General features: G+C 36.7%; 1 protein-coding gene across 37 annotated transcripts in view; it reads left to right on the plus strand.

Annotated features, from left to right (window-relative positions):
• PTPRD (protein tyrosine phosphatase receptor type D) overlaps positions 1 to 21132 on the plus strand; it is a 2337809-nt gene that overhangs the window by 2242842 nt on the left and 73835 nt on the right. For all 37 annotated transcript variants that reach the window (XM_050761934.1, XM_050761936.1, XM_050761930.1 and 34 more), the window contains 2 exons: positions 4423 to 4546; positions 20415 to 20590. In XM_050761934.1, coding sequence (XP_050617891.1) covers positions 4423 to 4546; positions 20415 to 20590 — 300 coding nt within the window. The remainder of the gene's footprint in view (positions 1 to 4422; positions 4547 to 20414; positions 20591 to 21132) is intronic.

Raw genomic sequence — 21132 nt, forward strand, 5'->3', positions numbered from 1 at the left:
GGCATCTTGGTAAAATTTTAGATGCTGTATAGGGTTCATCCAATATCTTTCTTTCAAGGGGCTTTTTGATTGGCTGGAGACACAAAAAGTATGATGAAGTAGCATTTCTGTTTGTGAATTCTGTGATAATTTATGAATTTCGTATCATGTATAAAAGCGTATTAATCAACTTTTAGTTGAATAAATCTGGCTGGCTTTATTTCTAACTTGCAAAATTCTCCACAATGGAGACTGAAGAAAGCCTGGCTAGGATTTCAGCTTGGGAAGGTAAAACTTAAAATTGAGTGCTGGGAAGGCAAGGGTATCCCACAGAAGATTATTTCGGTGGACAGAGCTAAGTAGACATAACTATGAGTCAAGCTCAGGAAAACCAGACACTAACAACAACAGACCCAGAAGAAGTAATTGGGTCCATTAAGAACAAAGGAGCTGGCCGGGCGCGGTGGCTCAAGCCTGTAATCCCAGCACTTTGGGAGGCCGAGACGGGCGGATCACGAGGTCAGGAGATCGAGACCATCCTTGCTAACATGGTGAAACCCCGTCTCTACTAAAAAAATACAAAAAACTAGCCGGGCGAGGTGGCAGGCGCCTGTAGTCCCAGCTACACGGGAGGCTGAGGCAGGAGAATGGCGTAAACCCGGGAGGCGGAGCTTGCAGTGAGCCGAGATCGCGCCACTGCACTCCAGCCTGGGTGACAGAGCCAGACTCCGTCTCAAAAAAAAAAAAAAAAAAAAAAAAAAAAAAAAAAAAAGAACAAAGGAGCTTATTTCAAATTGTTTTGAATAATTAATATTTGGGTAACCTCAGCTTAGCTTTATAGTAAAAAAGATGCATGGTCAGGGTGGACTGACCGAAAATAAAGGGTTGAAGTGAAAGTCAACTTTTACATTCCTCAGGGTCTACATTGCTTTTTCTCCATTTTGGCCATTTCACTCTTCCTTAAGAGCACAGCAGCAACAGAAGCCTGAGAACAGAGAGGCAAAGCAACTGTGTCTGTCACCAGCAATTAGGGTCTTACTCATTCATGATACCTTTGCCTTATTAAGATGGATAATTGAAATTTGATTTTCCTCAACCAGTTTTGTGTGTTTCTTGAAATACAAAAGATCTTAGTATACCTCACCAACTTTCAGTTGTTATTCTTCTTTACTGAGTTTACTGCTCTCAGCATTCTGACAGGCTCCAAAAATAATGACCTGTGTTGTGTTTTGTTAAGCGTTCAGTCAGACAGATAGATACAGATGGATGAGTGCTGTGTTGCACAAAGACAAGTCAGCATTATTTAATCAATGTTTGTTTGATCCGTGTAAAACGAGTATAAATGTAAGCTGCATCCCATCTGTTTTATCACCCATGTGAAGCCAACCTCATTTTTAAAACTTGATTTCTTATGTAATTGCCCCAGAATGACACAGGATGATAAGTTGGGAAGAAATATCATTTGGGCTGGTGAGATAAAGGATAGTGATGTGTAGGTGTGTTTCTTAAGTTGGGCTTCTTCCTTTTGCAGTGGCATTCTGGATAGTTAAATAGCATCATGGCTTAGTCATTACCGGCTGTTAATTGTCAGTTGAGCTTTGGAATCACACAGACCGGGTTTGAGGGTAACTGTATGAATCTAACTGTGTGAGCTTAACCAAATTACTTAAGTACCAGGTAGCACAGAGCCTGTCACAAAGAAGACCCTCAGTAAGAATAATTAAATTAATCTTTCTTTACTTCAATTTTATCACGTGCCAAATGGAAAAAACAATACCTACCTTACAACAGTTGCGAAAATCAAGCATAATTCTTCATGTAAAGCATAATGACCTAGCACGTATTATTATAATTATCCTGTTATTTGTTGGTCTTCATCTCATGGGCCACACTTTAAACCTAAGCGTATTATCTAACATATATGGCACACAACGCATGTTTCTATTACTCATTTTTAAAGTCTTCAACGTAGGTATCAAATAAGTTCTTCAGAAGGCTGAAAACGTGTCAAGAGTGGAAATGGATAGGAGTTAACAGTGTCTTTCAGTTAATAGATGCAATTTCATTGCTATAAGTAAATGCGTGCCATCTTATACATCTGTGAGTGATATTAGTCTAAGTAAAACAAGGATATCAGAGGGAGTGATATCTTCTACCAAAAGCACTGTACATATATCAGTGAGCTTAGTCACTTCTTGGGATGTTTAAATCATGTGTAAGAAGCTTATGTATCCAATAATGTTCATCAGTGTAAAGTGGAATAGCAGTGGTACTTATAATTCCATGATCACATACTTAATCACTAAGCCATATGATAATGAGTGTTAAGTATTATAATTTTGGTATACTGTACAATGAAGTTTCCATAATTTGTTCTCTAACTCCCATGTTATATATAGGAATTACTCTGTGATTTCTCTTTATGAACTTTCTCAAAAACATTTATTCATCAGTTCTACTCATTTGCCTAAATAACATCTGTAGAACCATTTACTGAGCCAGGTATAGTGTTGATGCAAAGATGACTAAAGCTGCATAGGTAGGAATTTAGAATTTAGGCTGTAGGTCACACAGAGCCAGTGGAAGCTATTAAATAGGGAGCCAACCTGTCCAGAGCTATGCTTTAGAAAGACAACTTTGGCAGCAATATGAAGAGTGGATTGGAATAAGAGATTAGAGAAGGGATTTCAATCAGATAACAGATACCAATGTTCTGGATGTAGGAAGTAGCAGTGAGATTGCAAATTTGAGAGATTTTTAAGGCAGGCCCTCATCACCTAGTGGAGCTGCTCTGTGTGGACCTGGTTCAAGGTTGACTTGAAGGCTTCCACCAGGGCATCTGAATGCTTCAGTATCTTCGGCTCATAGCATGCTTGGGGAGAATTAATTTCTGCAAGGGAGATGAAAAATTTCCCTGGAAGAGCAAACTAGAAAGTCCCTTAATTACATTAGTTTTCAGGCTCTAAGGTATGGATAATTATTAATATTTTCCTGAATACTGCTCAGTGATTGACTATTTTATGTATAGATTAACACAGGCTAAGAAAGGAAAACAGTTTAATAATCCTTAGTAAATTCGAGGCTGAAATCTATACCGCTGAGAATTTTAGAATGCTTGGAGGCTGTTCAAGACTATTAACAGACTTGACTCTTTACGCTTGTGGTTTTAATGTTGTGCTGAATTGCTGAATTCTGTGCCTTTTGACAGAAAGTTTGCACATCTTTAATATTTTGATAGCTGTTGGGGATATGTTTTACTCCCAAATTCTAGATATACACATAAAGGCATGAAAAATATCCAGCATCAAAAATAACTGCTAAAAATTCTGTTAACATAATATAGTATCTTTTTAAAAAAAATATTACCTGGGTATAAACCTGTTTTATCATTCTTGAAAACTTGATTTTTATCATTTAAAATCATGTTTGTGTAATTAATAAACTTATGTTTCCATATACCAATGAAATTATAAATCTTAAATATTATCAGCATCCTAGGATGAAAGAAAAACTATTTTGATTTCTATAACATTTCAGGAAATAAATTCCCCTAGAGTTTTATGATCAAACCTGAATTTGGTCTTGAAATGATGATTCTACTTAAATATTTTTAAATTACGTACTTTATATCTGTTTGATATTTATTTTAGATTGTTGAATAATTTTGGTTGAAATGCACCATCAAAGGGATAAAATCAGAAAAAAAAACTAATATTAAAATCAGGAATAAAAAGAAGCAAACTATAAACATAGTAACACATAATAATACATAGAAAAGATATAATGATGAATAGAAAAACAATTTATCTGCACTGGGTTATATGTTATTAATCTAAGATGAGTATTAACTTTAACTGACCTCCCTTCTTTACTGTTCGTGCTAGCTATTTGAATTGTACAATTTGCCTTGGTCGTAGTGTGTTACAGAGAAACAGACAAAACGTTAAGTTGCCATTAAGTTGTAAACATTAGGTAAAGAATGAACAGTAAAGCCTGTGTCCATTGAAGCCAGTGAAAGACCAGTCAACTTAAAGACTCAGCTTAGGTCCAGATAGGAAAGAATAGGGAAGAATAATCAATATAAAATAAAGTTTACAGAACCGGAAGGAATATTGAACCAAGATAACTGGTAAACTACAGCAGCAGAGAGGGAAATGGAAAAGTGAAAAATAAGAACCTGCCTTTCCAATATTAACAGAACATCTATATTGATTTCATTTTTCATTTGAATCAATGTTGGTGACTATCACTGTTTCTGCAATGATTAATCATTTTTTTGTTATGCTGGTTATATTAGTGTTCAGCTTCACAGTTAGGATCATCTTGATGAAGTATGGCTTTAGAATTTTCCTGTTAAATCATGTTTATTACTAGTGATAAATGCCTATAATCTGGTGGTTTTCAGTATTGATTTTATGTGTATGTGTTGTTTTTCTTTTAAAGTCAATTGACCCTGGCCAGCAGTTCACATGGGAACATTCAAACTTGGAAGTAAACAAACCAAAGAATAGATATGCGAATGTAATCGCATATGATCATTCCCGGGTTCTCCTATCAGCTATAGAAGGTAAGGAAATGCAGACATCACTGATACTTTTATTTTCATGGATTTGAGTATGTGCATGAGAATATTGTTTTAGTGAGGTTATTAACCATCTATGAAAGTAATTAAGATGGCTGTGCCTGGTGGCTCATGCCTGTAATCCCAGCATTTTGGGAGGCCAAGGCGGGTGGATCGCCTGAGGTCAGGAGTTCAAGACCAGCCTGGCCAACATGGTGAAACCCCGTCTCTACTAAAAATACATAAACTAACCGGGCATAATGGCGGGTGCCTGTCATCCCAGCTACTCAGGACGCTGAGGCAGAAGAATTGCTTGAACCCAGGAGGTGGGGGTTGCAGTGAGCCAAGGTCATGTCACTTTACTCCAGCCCCAGCCTGGGCAACAGAGCAAGACTGTCTCAAAAAAAAAAAGAAAAAAAAAAGGAAAAAAGAAAGTAATTAAGATTCAAACATAGCTTTTTCCCACTTTTTCTTTCTCACACAAATAAATTATACGTAGGCACACAATATCCCTGATACCATATGACAGAAGTACACCTCTCATTACCTTCTTGCCTTTACCCTAAAGATTGATAATGTAGTTGATGTTTTATATGGGAAGCAAATTGAGGTTGCCCATTTTACTGATGGTTTTTGGTTGTTATGCATGAACAGGTGATTGTCAGAGAGGCCCATAAAGTAAATGGTTATTTTAAAAGGGCAGAGGGAATTGTTTGTTTGTAAATAAATCTGGATATCCGATGGGGACTGTCTACAAGTTCAGAGTTGATAATGTGGTGATTAATATAAATTAAGTACGTTGGAAATGTCTAATTTCTCTAATTTGTGGACTGCTTGGTAATCTGTCTCTTAGAATTTCAGTAAGGAGTACTTTCCAGAGGGAATGATTGTTCCTAAAAGGTGAGGGTTACTCCTCAAATCTATCCAGCTTCATTAAGGATTCATGAGGGATCATTTTTCCAGTGATAAATCCCTTTTGTGTGGCATATTAAAACAACTAGAAGTTCATCTTCAACACCTAGTATTTTCATTAGTTATTGTGGCTACAGTAGCACATTGGATTGGAAAGTCCTTAGAAAATAGTTTAGGAGGCCACTTAAATCTTTCCCTCTAACAGTCAACCTGGATCACCCTTGGTACATGCCATGTTCACCCTCGTTAGTGCCCAGAAGAGTTTTATGGCCTCTTCATACTTGAAGGTTCACTGTTTACTTTCTTGAAGATATTGTAGAAAACAAATAAATTATACTAGCTTCAGACCCGGTTATTTTAAGGACTTTACAGTTGAAAGATGGTCATCTGTAGTTGTTCGAGTACCTTTCCCTTTTTTCTGCCTCAGAAATCTCTGATGACCACCGCTTTATTTTTTAACTCTGACCACATCTCCTACCTGCTTCCTCTATGTCCAAAATTTATATGAAAGTGAAACTGCTTGAAAGCCTTCTCAGGAAGCACCATATGCTATTCAGACATTTGTTTCCAGTTTTTTGGGAAGAAAAACTATCTTTCAACATTTGAACAATCCTATACCTGTGGCCCTCCTTACCTCAACATGGCATTGTTTTGCATAGATATATTTTGTAGAATTCTCATAATAAATTTACTTTGGATGGTGGAAAATACTATAATCCCTTTTTTAGGCACCCAAAAATACTAGGTGTTCAAGAGTTAGCTTTTTTCCACACTGAAAACAATGATTTAAATTTATTAAAATTTTACCAATACTAGATCAGGCATAGTAATGTCAAGTGGGTAATTGCTTCTTTTCAAATTCTGTTTAAAAACTGTAATTAATATATATGAATGATTACCTTACATTTATCTCTATGTTTTCCATTTTAAAATGTGAAAAAATATACAGTTTTTGTGGGGGGGTCTCAAGTCTCTTAAATCATCTCCATAATAAATGAAAAACTAAACCAAGTCAAAAATAGCAGAGAGAAATCCTTTTTCCATTAGCAAAAGCAAGGTAAATTATTGAAATAAAATAAAGGAATGTAAGTTGAGAATCTATTTGGCATGATCTTGCCTGGAGAACTTGCCAGTCTGCCTTTGCTGTATTGTAGCATTGTTTCCACTAAGAATTAGGTCATTCAGTAACTACCACTTCCCTGTACTTTTACTCACTTTGTCATTATTTTTCTTAACCTGTTATTTTCCACATCTTAACAGTAAAGTTTGTTGAGGGATAAAAAATATACCTCCTTGTATCTTTATTCTGATGGTTGGAAACTAAGCACATTTCATTCCTATGCTGGTTTTATATTATAAAAGCAAAAGCACTTGAGTCACACGAAAACCTGCCTTTTTATAGCGCTGTGTTCACAAATACATCCTAAATCTAGAGCTGACCTAAAAACCAAATGTCTTTCAATGTTAAGTGTTATGCAAAAGGTTAGAAGCATTTAATTGAAGTTTATGAGCTATAGAGAGCTTTCATCTAAATTACAACCGTGAACAGCATTTTATCTTAAACTAAGTGCTAACGAGCAGGTATTCATGAGGGCAGTCAATCATCCTGTATCTTAAACACAGAAGAGAAAATACTGGCAACTGGAACGACAGAAGCACTAATTGAGGCTTCTCCTCTAAAGACAGCTTTGATAATACAGGGCCAGCTTTTAGTATATTGAAATATTAAGTGATTTCATGCACAATTTATACAACTTAATGTGCTTGTTTTGCGTTCCAACCAATGTTACTAACTTAAGTGACTTTGGTTGAGAGTTTTAATTTGGGTGTTTTTGTTCTATTCTCAGTGGTGCTACTTACTCCTTACATTATTTTGCAAAGTGATCTGACAGACATTAGAACAACAAAAACTGGAAGTGGCCACAGTGATTGATGTTGTCTTTATATTTGTTTAATAGAGCAAGTGTATACCCTACTTCCACTGAGAGAATAACGGGGTAAAATTAAAAGAATCAGGAATTAGTGTGGGCACTAATGTGCTTACGGAACTTTTTGAAAATAGTGGTTCTTGGTGACATCTTTCCAAATCACGGTCATTTTATTTAGGCTAGGAAAAATGCAGAATAAATACAAAGGAGTCCTAATTACAAAATGGTTTCAATTGTTTAATTATAGGGTAAGCAGTATGGAAACAGAATTGAATTTTTGACAAATCCAATTACCATTGGCATCCCCTCTATGTTTAAGCAGTTCTTAAGAGAAAATAGTAATTCCTGAAGAAGAGGGCAATAGGATTTATTTTAATGAGTTAAGATAAATATTTTCTACAAAAAACTAGCTAGTATGATGGTGTGTTCCTATGGTCCCAGCTGCTCAGGAGGCTGAGGTGGGAGGGTTGCTTGAGCCTGGGAGGTGGAAGCTGCAGTGAGCTGAGATCATCCCACTGCACTCCAGCTTGGGTGACAGAACCAGACCCCATCTGGGGAAAAAAAAAAAAAAAGTAAATATTTTCAAATAAAGACCAAATGGAAGCTAATACTTGGATATGCATAAGCAGAATGTATAATATATGCTTAAACTTGTAGAATCCAAAGTTGTTCACAGGGTGAACTATATATATATATAGTCTTTGTTGTTCTTTGTTGTTGAATTGAAATATATATATAAATATATATATATATATATATATATATATATATATATTTTTTTTTTTTTTTTTTTGAGACAGAACCTTGCTCTGTTGCCCAGGCTGAAGTACAGTGGCGCGGTCTGGGTTCACTGCAAGCTCCGCCTCCCGGGTTCACGCCATTCTCCTGCCTCAGCCTCCCGAGTAGCTGGGACTACAGGCACCCACCACTGCGCCTGGCTAATTTTTTGTGTTTTTAGTAGAGATGGGGTTTCACCGTGGTCTCGATCTCCTGACCTCATGATCCTCCCTCCTCAGCCTCCCAAAGTGCTGGGATTACAGGCGTGAGCCACCGCGTCTGGCCCCAGAAAGTATATTTTTATTAGGAAAAGAAAATGGACAAACCACAAGATGTAGAACAAGGAAATCTGAGGTTGGGTCACTAACCACCTAGGTAACCCTGACTTCTTTGAATATCAGTTTTCTCAGCGGTAATCTCTTTCATTTCTGACTTCTAAGAGTTATCTCTATGTAGTTTCCTTATCAGTTGTTTTATTTGCTGTACACAAGAGTCTAATGAAGCAGCAGTATAAGCATTTTGCTAGATATATAGGTATTCACATTTATAGATGAGAAAACTGAAGCTCAGACAGGATTGGCCCAGAGTCACACAGTATATAAATAATATAACTCACTAGAATCCAGCTCTTCTGATTCCTGGTCTGGGGCTTCCACTTGCCCACATCACTCATAATACTTTCCTACTGATGCAGGATGTGACAGTGTCTTAAGGTACTTAGCATGGGTGAAAAAGCTTAATCTTATCTTTTTGCCTAAAAATCTATTTTATCTTTTGGCGTTAGCGTTATGGATAACACAAATATTAGGTTTTAGAACTTCATTTCCTATTTCCTATCTCATTTCCTATTTTATGACATGACTAACCTGAGACGGGGACACAATATGGGAATCATCAAATGCATCATTCAAATGGATCAGAGTCATAAGATTGCAGAACAAATGTCAAGTACATGTAAACCTAACGATAATACAGGTGATCTGCTTACCTCAAATATTGTTTTATGTATCTTTAATTTCTTATTAACCAAGGAGTATCAATTAGTGGCAGGTTATTATAATGCCTTGTAATTAGCAAAAATTAATTATTGCAGTCCTGTATAAAAAAGAGGTTGTTGTTCTAAAGTATAATTAATCTTCACTGCTGCAAGTACTATGTTTCCATTAGTAGGGTTATAATTAGCATTTTGTTTTAAAAGCCATATTGACATGGATTTTTAGAAAAGTGTTAGCCAAGTCTAAATATAAAGCAAAATTAAAATACTGCTTTTCAATTCAGCAACAAAGACAAGACATTATAATAGATATGATTATCTGGTTATCGATTACATGTCAAGCACCATGTTATGGAGGCCCAACCCCAAAAGCTAGTTGTCATGATCTGAATTTACGGATGAGGAAATGGAAGCATTTAAAAAGTCAGCAAACTTAAGTGTGATCAATAGATAATAAGTGACAAATTCAAAATACTAATATATGTCAGTCTCAAGGCAGCTGTTCTTCCCATTAGTCCATGCAGGCCCAGAGCAGCTTTTGAAATCATTATAACCCTGCCTATGTACATCAAACCTAATTCAAAACTGATGCCTTTTTGGCTGGGAAGATTGTGTAAGAATTTTGAAGTACACATTTTGAAACATATGATAGAAATCTTAGAACTAGAGGTCTTCAGTTGTGTTCATAGACTCCAGTCAAGATGAATTTTTCCAAAGAATGACATAGAAATGATTTTCAGGTGTGTTTTTTTATTTGTTTGTTTGTTTAATCTCACTTTTTAATGTATATTGGGAAGAATTCTGAATAAAGAGACAGAAAACTGAAAACTAAATTTCGGTTTAAACAGCAATGTGACCTTAAGCTTTTCACTTAATGCAGTTAACATTAACTCTTTGGGGAAGCTGGATCCTTTTGACAATTTCATGAACATTTTAAACCCCACTTGAAAACATAGAGCACTTACATACTTTATTTGTATGCTAATTTCAGAAAGTTCATGGATATACAATCTCTTTGCCAGTCCATTCTCCAGTTTAGGAGGAACCTATGACTTAGTGTCTTTCATTTTTTCTTATAAAACAAGGATGTGTAAGACCATTTCTGCCATCTCCAAAATTCTGAACATTGATTCTAAATCCTGAGATCAAAAGATAATATAAGTAGGCAAAAAAATCTTAGACAATATAAGATTATCTTCTTCAAGAAAGAAAAAAAGAAAAAAAGCTAGTGGGCTTATTCTAAATAGGATTATTGCCTACTATGTGACTTTCGCCATAACAGATTTAAATGGTTTTATCCATGAGAAGGTTAGAAGTGATGAAGAATAAACCTAGTATGTAATATGCATTCTTTAACACTAGTGCTTATTAATCTGATTTTTTTAAAAAAGCTTAGTAAAATAGGGATCCATGTCTTAGTCCATTTGTGCTGCTATAACAAAATACCACAGACTGGGTAATTTATAAACGATAGAAATTTATTCCTCATAGTTCTAGGGTCTGGGAAGTCTAAGATCAAGGTGTCAGCAGGCTCGCTTTCTGGCGAGGGCCCGGTCTGTCTGCTTCCGAGATGGTGCCCTGTTTTGCTGCATTCCCTGAGGGAAAGAATGCTGTGTCCTTACATTGCCAAAAAGATAGAAAAAGGGCAAACTTAATCTTTCAAGCTTTTTTATAAGGATCCTAATCCCACCCATGAGGGCTCTGCCCTGACAACTTAAGCATTTCCTAAGTCCCCACCTCTCAGTACTATCACATTGGTGATTAAGTTTAACATATGGATTTATGGGAACACATTCTGATCAGAGCAGTGCATTAATTTTTTCTTATAGAAAGGGTCATATATTTAAAGTTTCAAAACATAAATATATTTATTCACTTCATCTCTTTAATAAGTACCTTCTTAGGAGGGCCTATATGCTGCTCAAGAACCTCTTTCCTAATAGCGCATCCTAAGGTCTGCTTGCTTCTGCAGAGCTTGCTTGGACAAGTTGCTGAGCCTTGGTTTCCTCATCTGTATAATGGGATTATTAATAGTACCTACTTCCTACAATTACTAGGAGGATTAAATAAACTAACATATGTAAAGCACCTGGAAGAGTGCCTGGCACCAAGAAAATGTATAATAAATATTGGGAATTGTTAAGATTATCTTTAGTGTTATGCATTTTATTACTACTACAGATAGGCCCTTTTAACTGCAGATGAAATTTCTTTGGTGTGTGATCTATGGAAAAATTAATAATATCCAAATGAGAAAACTGCATATATTTGAAGTTTTCTGTGATGCAAAAGAAAACACTGGTGCTTGATAAATGGAAACCAGACCCATAATAGCATTACAAATTTCAACAGGGGCAAGAATCTATTCTTTTAAATGGAAATTCAAATATATATCATCTGCTGTTTGATTTGCAAAACAGGAACAATTCAAAAAAATCCAAGCATAAATAATATAGATGATGTTACAATAACTTGATTATTTGTGAGATGGGCAATTTTACCTTTGAGATGAGAAAGCTGCTAACATGGAATCACAGCCCATAAGATAAATCCAGTGAAAAATAAATAAATAAAGACAAGAAACTACTGCTATTCCTTCTGTAATGTTATCCACCATTTGCCACCACACTAGTGCTCTGTGTTTCAGGTGTGCCTTAGCCTCTTCTGCAGAGTGTTCTGTGGATAAGTCTATAGCAATTCATTTAAAACAGCAGTCAGCACATGTTAGCATATTCTCCAATGTCACATTGTACCCATGCTGTAAAATATCTTTTTCTTTTATTTTTTTGGGCAGGGGGCCTATCTGGTAACCGGATGTATTTTCAACAAGTAAAACAAAACCAAATAAACCTAGGAAAATATGTTAATACAATCTATCCAACATTTTCTAATGGAATGTTAGTTATAGTGAATATAAATGTTCCATTTGAAGTTCTAACATCAAAACAATTACAATTATTTCACCCAATAAGGAAGTCCTTTGATAGCTGCTGTGTGCTGCTCCCCATATTACCTCAATAAATATGATCTCTTTTTCTCCCTCTGAATTTCTCTCCCCCTCTTCCCTGACACTAGTGAATAGTTTATTGGCACCTCATGTTTGTTTTATCTTGCTCTTGAAATTCTATTTAAGGTACTAAAGGAAATTTATTAGAATGTATACCCCATCCCTTAAGAAACTCATATAAAAAAAAAAAAAAAATCCCGGCCGGGCGCGATGGCTCAAGCCTGTAATCCCAGCACTTTGGGAGGCCGAGACGGGCGGATCACGAGATCAGGAGATCGAGACCATCCTGGCTAACACGGTGAAACCCCGTCTCTACTAAAAAAAAAATACAAAAAACTAGCCGGGCGAGGTGGCGGGCGCCTGTAGTCCCAGCTACTCGGGAGGCTGAGGCAGGAGAATGGCAGGAACCCGGGAGGCGGAGCTTGCAGTGAGCTGAGATCCGGCCACAGCACTCCAGCCTGGGCGACAGAGCGAGACTCCGTCTCAAAAAAAAAAAAAAAAAAAAAAATCCCATCCAATTATTGGTTGAGTTCATTTTTCTCACACTCTTCATCAATCATTGATTTAGGCTGATGGCATGGTTTCTGTAGCATTTTCACTTTTTCTGTTCTCAAGTTAGTTGTTTACAACTGTGATGAAGTTTAATCATTTTATTTCAGGGTACTTTAAAAAAAAATACATAAAAGCATTTCTTTTTCTTTCTTTTTTTTTTTTTTTGAGGAGCAGTGAATAGACAAGTTTTTATAGCTTAATTTGTTTTAAATAGAAAGGTAGATAGCACTTGGCCTGGGAAACCTGGAACAGTTTCACAGGATGCTTGCAGTCTTTCTAAGAGCTATCTAATTACAGCTGTGTAAATGGCATCTTTCTCTTACATGTAGCCAAGCAAGTGCTGTTATATCTCTTACTCTGTAACTCCTACCTTAGACTATACCTGCTGATGTTTCTTACCTGGAAAAGAGAAAAAGCATTGTTAAGGGACGGCTGGCTGTGTTGTTTTTCACTTTACTCTTGTTCTCAGAAAGCTAATCGAAGAGTAAAATCAGAAAGCTCTGGGACTGAGTTTATTTTTATCTCTATTGTCTTTAGTTCATTGGAGCTTTTGTTTCTTTTTTTAATTTTTATTGTACATCTATGCTGCTTACTCTAATGAATCTACCCTTCATTACTCTGAGGCTGTAGATAAACCTACATCATCTATGGTTCTGTTGTTAGAATATAGATATAGGTAGTAGATTGCTGGGAAATTGTAAAAGAATTATTTTCATCCTGTCTGATAATTTTTTTAAATGGAGAAGCTAGAAAGGGGCCTTCCAGATTTGGAATTGCTTTTTATCAGTAGGGTATTTAAGAATCAGCAGGCTTTTTTCAATTTTTACATCAATCATAATAATAACTAAAATCCATATGACATTTTGGAAATTTCAGATGTATTGATTCATTTAATTCTCACAGAGGTGTTGGTTCCAGGACTTTTTGGTCATGATATTCATATTAGTGATGATGAGACTGAGCGTCGGAGTGTTTCCTACACATAGAGCTTCTGTAGTCATGTCTCATGCTTGATTGTTGACTACTTCATTGCTTGATGAACCTCTATAGTAATTGCCTCCTTATTAGTATAAAGCTAATTGGACCACAACTCCATGATGTGGCTGAAAAGTTAAGCTTCAGTGGCCTAAGGTCTACTGTATTTTAAGGCAAGTTGCTGTCTAACCAAAAAGCATGCCCCTCTATCACAGGTGCTGATAATTCCCCAACTCATGTTGCTGATCTTGCAATATATTCAAAGATGGTTCAATCACCCATCTACTTTCCTGCATCCATTCTCAAAACCCAGCCTCCTCAGCAGTGTGAGGGTATGGAAAATCAAGTAGAGGAAGACATACATTAATGAGGAGTTTCTGGTTGGGTTCACATACTCTGAATATCATCTGTTTCTCCATTAGCTCACTGTGGGATTGAGCTACAATGCCTACAGAACAGGCATGCTTTATAAAAAAATTTTGTATGTTTTCTAGAAACATGGAAAAACTGCAGCTATATCAGGGGATACCCTGGCAAGTAATAGACTGTGTCTTTGCAATAAATGTTTGCTTTATTTGGTGTGTTGAAAAAAGAATCCTTCATGTCACCAGGTCTGATGCAGCTATGTGTGGCTGTCATTATACAGGCGAAGGGTCGGGGGAAAGGCCTGTGTCCTTTAGAATGTAATCAATTTACTTGTAAATTTTTATTAGGTTGTGTTTTTCTATTTTCTGTTTTCTAGTTTTGCTGGAGATGGCAAAGTAAACATTTTTTGCCACATTGTTAGTTGTAAAAATTTCAATCTAGGTCTTAACCAACAATATAGTGTTGTTATGCTTTTTTGTTTGTGTGTTGGAGTACAGGAGGGGACATTATTTATCAAATAAAAGGTGGATTTTGTTCTCTATTGGGTCTTGAGTACTTCTGTCTTACAACAAAGAACAAACTTGTTTGCCAAAAAGCAATTTCTTTTTGACACAGTCGTTACTTCATTAGGGATTTGTAGAACTTAAAGAAAATAAAAGTACCTGGGATTTGAAGCCAAATTGTGAGTTGGAGCAGAGTAAGACACTCAGCTGAACATTCATCTCCATCTCTGTAGTGCAGCAGCATCCACTGGAGCCACGGTGGGATTCTGCCTTCCCTCTGAGGCTGCCTCTTAGTTATTCTCACCCCCTAAAGTCCAAGGAGAGCTTCTTTCCATGGACAGACCACCTAGTACCACTACTTCCTCTTGTTTTTTGTTTATTTTTTCCCCCATCAGGTTCCAATCAAGATGTGAAGCAGCAGCCTCACTGAAAAATCTCATCTCAGCACATCAAAGGTAGAAGCAATAGGAATCAGCTTGAAAGAGCATCAGAGTGCGTTCCTACCTAATCAGAGAGACACAAAGCCTCTATTTATCTTAAAATAACTTCACAGAGATTTCTGAGTCCAAGAAGGTTGAGAATAGCACAGAGAGACACCTTATTTTAGAACTCAAAAGGACTGGAGGGAATCAATTTGTCCAACACATCTTGTTTAGCAAATAAACAATTACAGGTCTGGACAAGTTGAGTAACTGGCCAAAGATCACAGAGTAAACGACCAGCAGCCCTAGACAGGAGTCCAGGTTTCCTGGTCAGTTTCTCTAAATTCTTAGCAAGTGCTTGGTATCGTCCCAGGACTTTAAAATGCACACACGACTTTACCTACAGTGCAATGTGATGCAAAATTGCGAACATTCCCCTCAGGATTACTTGATTTCACAAAATAATTCGTGTACTATTTTGCATCCTGCCTTTTCACTTAATGTCAGGGCTTAAGGCTTTATTATAAACCCCTCATCGTTATAAACACTGCTTCAACAAGAGACAAGAGACATCTTTTCAAATCAAATTATCTTCTGACCCCAAAAATCAAATCCATAGCAAGTTGGGTGTTTGTTAGGTTTTTTTTTTTTTTTTTCCTTCTTGGTGGTTTTAAAAAATCCACAAGACCCCATTATTCAAAATTTATATCCAGGCTCATTTTTCCACTGAAAACCGTAACTAGCAATCAACAGCAAATAAAATGAGAGCCTAAAACTTGCCTGATTCTGTTCAAATAGCTGTATGCTATGGCTTGTTGTGCATGAAGAACAACAGAAGCACAGCTCTACCAATCATTCCCTTCATCACAACTTCTGTCACTTTTACAGGCTTGCACTTACAGCCAGGTCTAGTTAGTCCAGAACACAAAGACCCAGTATAAAGCATGTAAGTAATATTTTTAAATTCCACAAGAAAGAACAGTTCGTTAACTGAGGAAATACACTTTAACACAGGAATGGAGCATATTGGTGTAATATGAAGTTAGAGGATCTAGCCTTAGGTTTCTCGTGTGTAAGATTAGAAGACTAAACACTTATTTACGGTGTTAGAACTATTGACATCACTGTTATTAATTAGAGAATGTGCGTGAAACAGTGCATGAGAAATCATGAAAACCCACTCCGTTTTATAAATGCAGTAGAGCCATGGACTCCTAGGAAAGAACCAGTCTTGGAGGTAAGCTGTTCTTAAACAAAGACACTAGGACCAACTGACTCCAAGAGAGTTCCTGCAGCAGGGCCAGTGTGTTCTAAGATTTTGCCTATGACGAGCAGAAGGCAAACATCTTTGCATGGTCCTGTTGTTTTAAAAACTCATTCCCCAACCAAAAAACAAACAGAAAACCCAAAAAGCAAATCAAACACTGTTATTCTAGTATTGGAGGAAGGTCTCCGTGACTCCAAGAATGAAAAGCAATCACCTAATTTGTAATAATTCTATACTCTTTCCGTACTACATTTCTTTTTCTTTTTTCTTTTTTCCAGTACTACATTTCAAGTTATATTTCCATCCTTCGTAACCCCAAAGGAATTAAATTAATTCTCACACCCTTCTCTTGGATTAGAAGTGCACTGTGATTAATGTTGCATTAGCAGAAGCAAATCATTTTTTGGAAAAGGCAGGGAATTGAAAATTAAATTTAAAAAAATGCACTACTTAGAGAAAGTCACCCCCAACAAGTGAAATAATGTTAGATCCGGCCTCCCAGCAGAAACATCCTAATCAAGAACTACTGAAGAAGCATTTCATGGCACCAAAACATTTGGAAAGAAGCATATTGTTTATTTTCACAGTGTTGGTTGAAAAGTCTTTCTAAATATGTCACATTAAAAACCAGAGTCTCATCTACTTGAAATGGACTGCTGATTAACTTTAGCTTCCAATCTGGGGTTAATATTTTTAGGACAAGCCACCATCCTTTCTAAAATTTTTTCTCTTTCATCTTTCTGCACAGTGCGTTATATTGGGTTGTATAAATACAGTACTCATTATATCTTAGAGCTTCTGGAGAACATAGCCATCTCTCATGTCTCCACATTGCAGAGGACTTGTGAGAGAGAACTTACCTGAAATGTCTTTTCACCAGAGTGGGTAAAGAGATTTGCCAGAAGGAGACTTTCATTCCATGTACTACCTTCTTACAAATAGGTATCAAAATATAAGAGGAACCTCAGCATTATTTTCAGGATATAAAATATTGGCCTGATAATTTGCTCTACCAGGTATTTGATTTTGTTTTCAATTACCTCTTTTTCAAAATATTCATTCTTTCTCGTTTATTGAGACAGAGTATCTTGCTCTGTCGCCCAGGCTGAAGTGTGGTGGTGCAGTCATGGCTCACTGCAGCCTTGACTTCCTGGACTCAAATGATCCTCCCACCTCAGGCTCCCAGGTAGCTGGGACTACAGGCATGCATCACCACATCCAGCCAAGTTTTTAGTTTTTTGTAGAGACAGGGTCTCTTTACCATGTTGCCCAGGCTTGTCATGTCCTGTTCTCAAGAAATCTTCCTACCTCAGCCTCCCCAAAGTGTTGGAATTATAGACATGAGCCACCACGCCAGCCTAATTTTTTATTTTTATTTTTTGTAGAGACAGGGTCTCACCATGTTGCTCAGGCTGGCTCAAACTCCTGGGCTCAATTGATCCTTCTGCCTCAGCCTCTCAAAGTGTGGGGATTACAGGCATGAACTACCATACTTTGCCCAATTCCTAAATTCTTAAAGCATTTAGTGATAGTATTGATTCCTGGTGCCTAGTAGTCTTAAGGCAACATTTTTGTATTCTTATCCTGGGAAGTGCAATCATTATTCAGTAGCAGCCTACCCCCTTCTTGTAAAACAAAAAAGAATTTATTATTCAAAATTGAGCAGTATGCAAAAAAAACCCAATTCATTACATATTAACTGATTAACATTTTTTCGCAAAGAGAATTGGATGGGTCTGATTCCCTGTCTTTAGGAATGATTCTCGTGTGCATCTTCTCCGTCCTCAGATGCATTGTTCAGACACATTTGCTTTCCTTGATAAGGGGCGATGTGGCGCAGGGCCCAGTTGATGAATCTTCTGAGTCATTTAGCTCAGATTTCTCCATTCTGATTTTTCTTGGAAAAAAGTTATTGTATATTGACAGCTGAGTGAGGCCCTTAGCCAGAATCCTTTTAATCAATTCTTTAATGTTGCTAACTGCTAAATTAAAATTTTGGAAGTGGGTTTTTCCTGTTAGATGGATTCATTCTTGGCTCAGAACCAAATCCTATGGATATGTAAGATGTGTGTACGTCCCAGTGTTTGTAACCTGAGAATTTTATTTAACCCGTCATTTGAATCTACAGTAATCTGGTGTTGGGGAGGAATAGGATCTTTATCAACAAAGGGCTGCCAAAACCCCAACTGCTTCTTGAGTAGCTGTAATAGATGAATAATGTTACAACCAACCGTGCATTTCAAGTTTTGCTCAAAAGGCTTTTCAGCTAATGCTGGTGGTATTTCATATCCATGTGTTCATCTCAGAGTGCAGTAGTTTCCATCTGACTTTTATTACCTTTCTTGAGAGGATCAACTTTACAACTGGAATCAGAAAAGCAGTCAAAGTCATTGCAAGTGGCAATCAGTGAAATATAACAATTTTAGCTTGGGAACATATGTTTCATTATAAGGAAAAAAAATGGTTACCCTATGATTCCAAGACTCATATTTCCCAGGGTAGAAGGGATCATGCACAAGTTCTAGTGTACCTCCCATATCATGCTGATATTCCTCTAAAGTGCTTATTCCCCCCTACAGATAACCAGCTCATGACCTTCCAGGGAAACTTAACTCCCTTTTTGATTCTGACCAGTTGAAAATGCTTTATTGTTTCTGTAGTTACATCTTTCAGAATTTAAAACTTGGAACTCAACAGAGTAAATCTAAACCTCTCTTCTTCTCACAGGCAGCTCTCATCCCAATTCCTACCCTTTCCTTTGCTAGGCTATAATATACATTCTTTCTCATATGGAGTAGCTTTGATTCCCTTAATAACTGTGGCTACTCTACTTGGAAGAAGCTCAAATTTGCCTCTATCTTTCTTAAAGGCATGTGCTGATGGAAAACTAGGGTTTTAATCATAATATCTACATTAAATTACATTTCTGCTACTGATTACATGTTGGAACTGGGGCAAATTATTTACTCTTTTTTTGTCACTAGGGTAGCAAAGGTGAATAAAAGAGACGTGGTCAAAACAGGCAATAAGTAAATTAACAAACAAGTAAATATATAATTACAACCTGTAATCGGTAGTATAAAAGGGCTGTCAAGGGAGTTCTGATGTCTCAGGATACTCCAGGGCAGGCCTTCTGGGATGGAGGCTGGGTGTTTTATGATGGGAAGGAGACAGAGTATATTCTAGGATGTGGATTGCACTAAGGGGGGAAATAAATGTTTTCTAATCATTGAAGCAGGCCAGTGTCTAGAGTTTTAAAGGCAAGCAGGTGAGTGGAATGAGATGAGTCTGGGAAGTGGCAGAGCTTTGTAAGTGATGTTCAGAGTTTGGATTTTATTTGAAGTATAAGGGGAAGCCATTGTTGGGTTTGAAGAAGTTACAGTGTCTGAAATAAATTTTTTAAAATTGCTCTCATGTTAGATAGAGAACAAACTGGAGAGGACAAAAGTAGAAGTTCGACATCCAGTTAGGAGGCAGTTTTCGTAATCCAAGAAGTTCATGTGCTGCTTACAACAAATCATGAGTTTTAAATGAGAAGCAATACTTTACAGAGGTCAAGACACATATGAGTAGCCTATGATTAAACCTGACTCCACCAGTTTGAGCAGCTTGCTCAAGTTTCTTTAACTTCTTTGCACCTCAGTTTTCTCCTGACAGGACTCATGACAGAACTTACTGCAGAGTTGTTGTAAATATTAAATGACTTTATATATAAGTTTCCTGTTAACTAAATCTACAAAGAATTTTTCACTATTATGGTGTGTTCCACCCTATTTTGTATTTTCAGACTCAGGCATTCTTTTATCTAGTTTTTGTCTGGGAAGCACATGGATGAGGAATGTTACCAGATTGTTTATTATTCTTTGCAAACTATTTCCTTGCCAGTGCAACAGAGAAAACCAACAACCACTGAAAGAAAAGTCGTTCTATGGACCATCTATTGTATTTTTTCTTTGTCATATTATGAAGACCTGACACTTTTTTTCAATACATTTTTTTTACATGATGGTTCTAATAGGACCTTTTTTTAAAATCTTGCTTAAAACCCGACCTTCAATATATTGCGACTCCTCTAGTGTAAGGTGGAACAATAAGATAACACTGGTCATGTCCCAGGCTATTTCCTCTTGTGATGTGCTCACCTGGTTGAATAACACTCCTTGTTTTCCAGGGATCCCAGGAAGTGACTATGTGAATGCCAACTACATAGATGGCTATAGGAAACAAAATGCCTATATTGCAACACAGGGATCTCTCCCCGAAACATTTGGGGACTTTTGGAGAATGATATGGGAACAACGGAGTGCCACAGTTGTCATGATGACAAAACTAGAAGAAAGATCAAGGGTAAGAATAAGTATCCACCTCTTTCATTTTAAAACTTTTCCCTCAGAGTCCCTATGTTGCATATTTTATTCTGTTCAGAATGTAACCTTTCCCTAAGGCTTAACTTTCTAACAGATACTAATTATGAATGGGCATCAACAACTCTAATTAAACCATTCTTTAAAACTCCTCTGGGTCTTTTCAAAAAAGAAATTCTCCCATGTTATGATGTGTGTGGTTGCTAAAAGGAAAAAAAAAAAGGAATATTCACGGGAATAGACAACTTCGTTAGATAAAATAAATATTAACTTGAACCTCTTTCAAAAACACCATTGAACAAGAACGCACGGGCTTTGGGGAGAATCCCACCAATATGTACTTGCACTGTTTTCAACTTTTTCTTTCTTATAATCTGCAACGTAAAACTTAAATTCTGTGAAAGAGGCTCTTGCTTAAATTATTCACATTAGTATAAATTAAGTCAGGGCAGCTGGAAAAATGATGTGGCTGAATACACGACTGAGAAAACACATAAATGCATAGAGGGCGTTTTGCTAGTTTAA

The sequence above is a fragment of the Macaca thibetana genome, chromosome 15, assembly GCF_024542745.1.
Source record: "Macaca thibetana thibetana isolate TM-01 chromosome 15, ASM2454274v1, whole genome shotgun sequence".
In the NCBI taxonomy this organism is placed as follows: Eukaryota; Metazoa; Chordata; class Mammalia; order Primates; family Cercopithecidae; genus Macaca; species Macaca thibetana.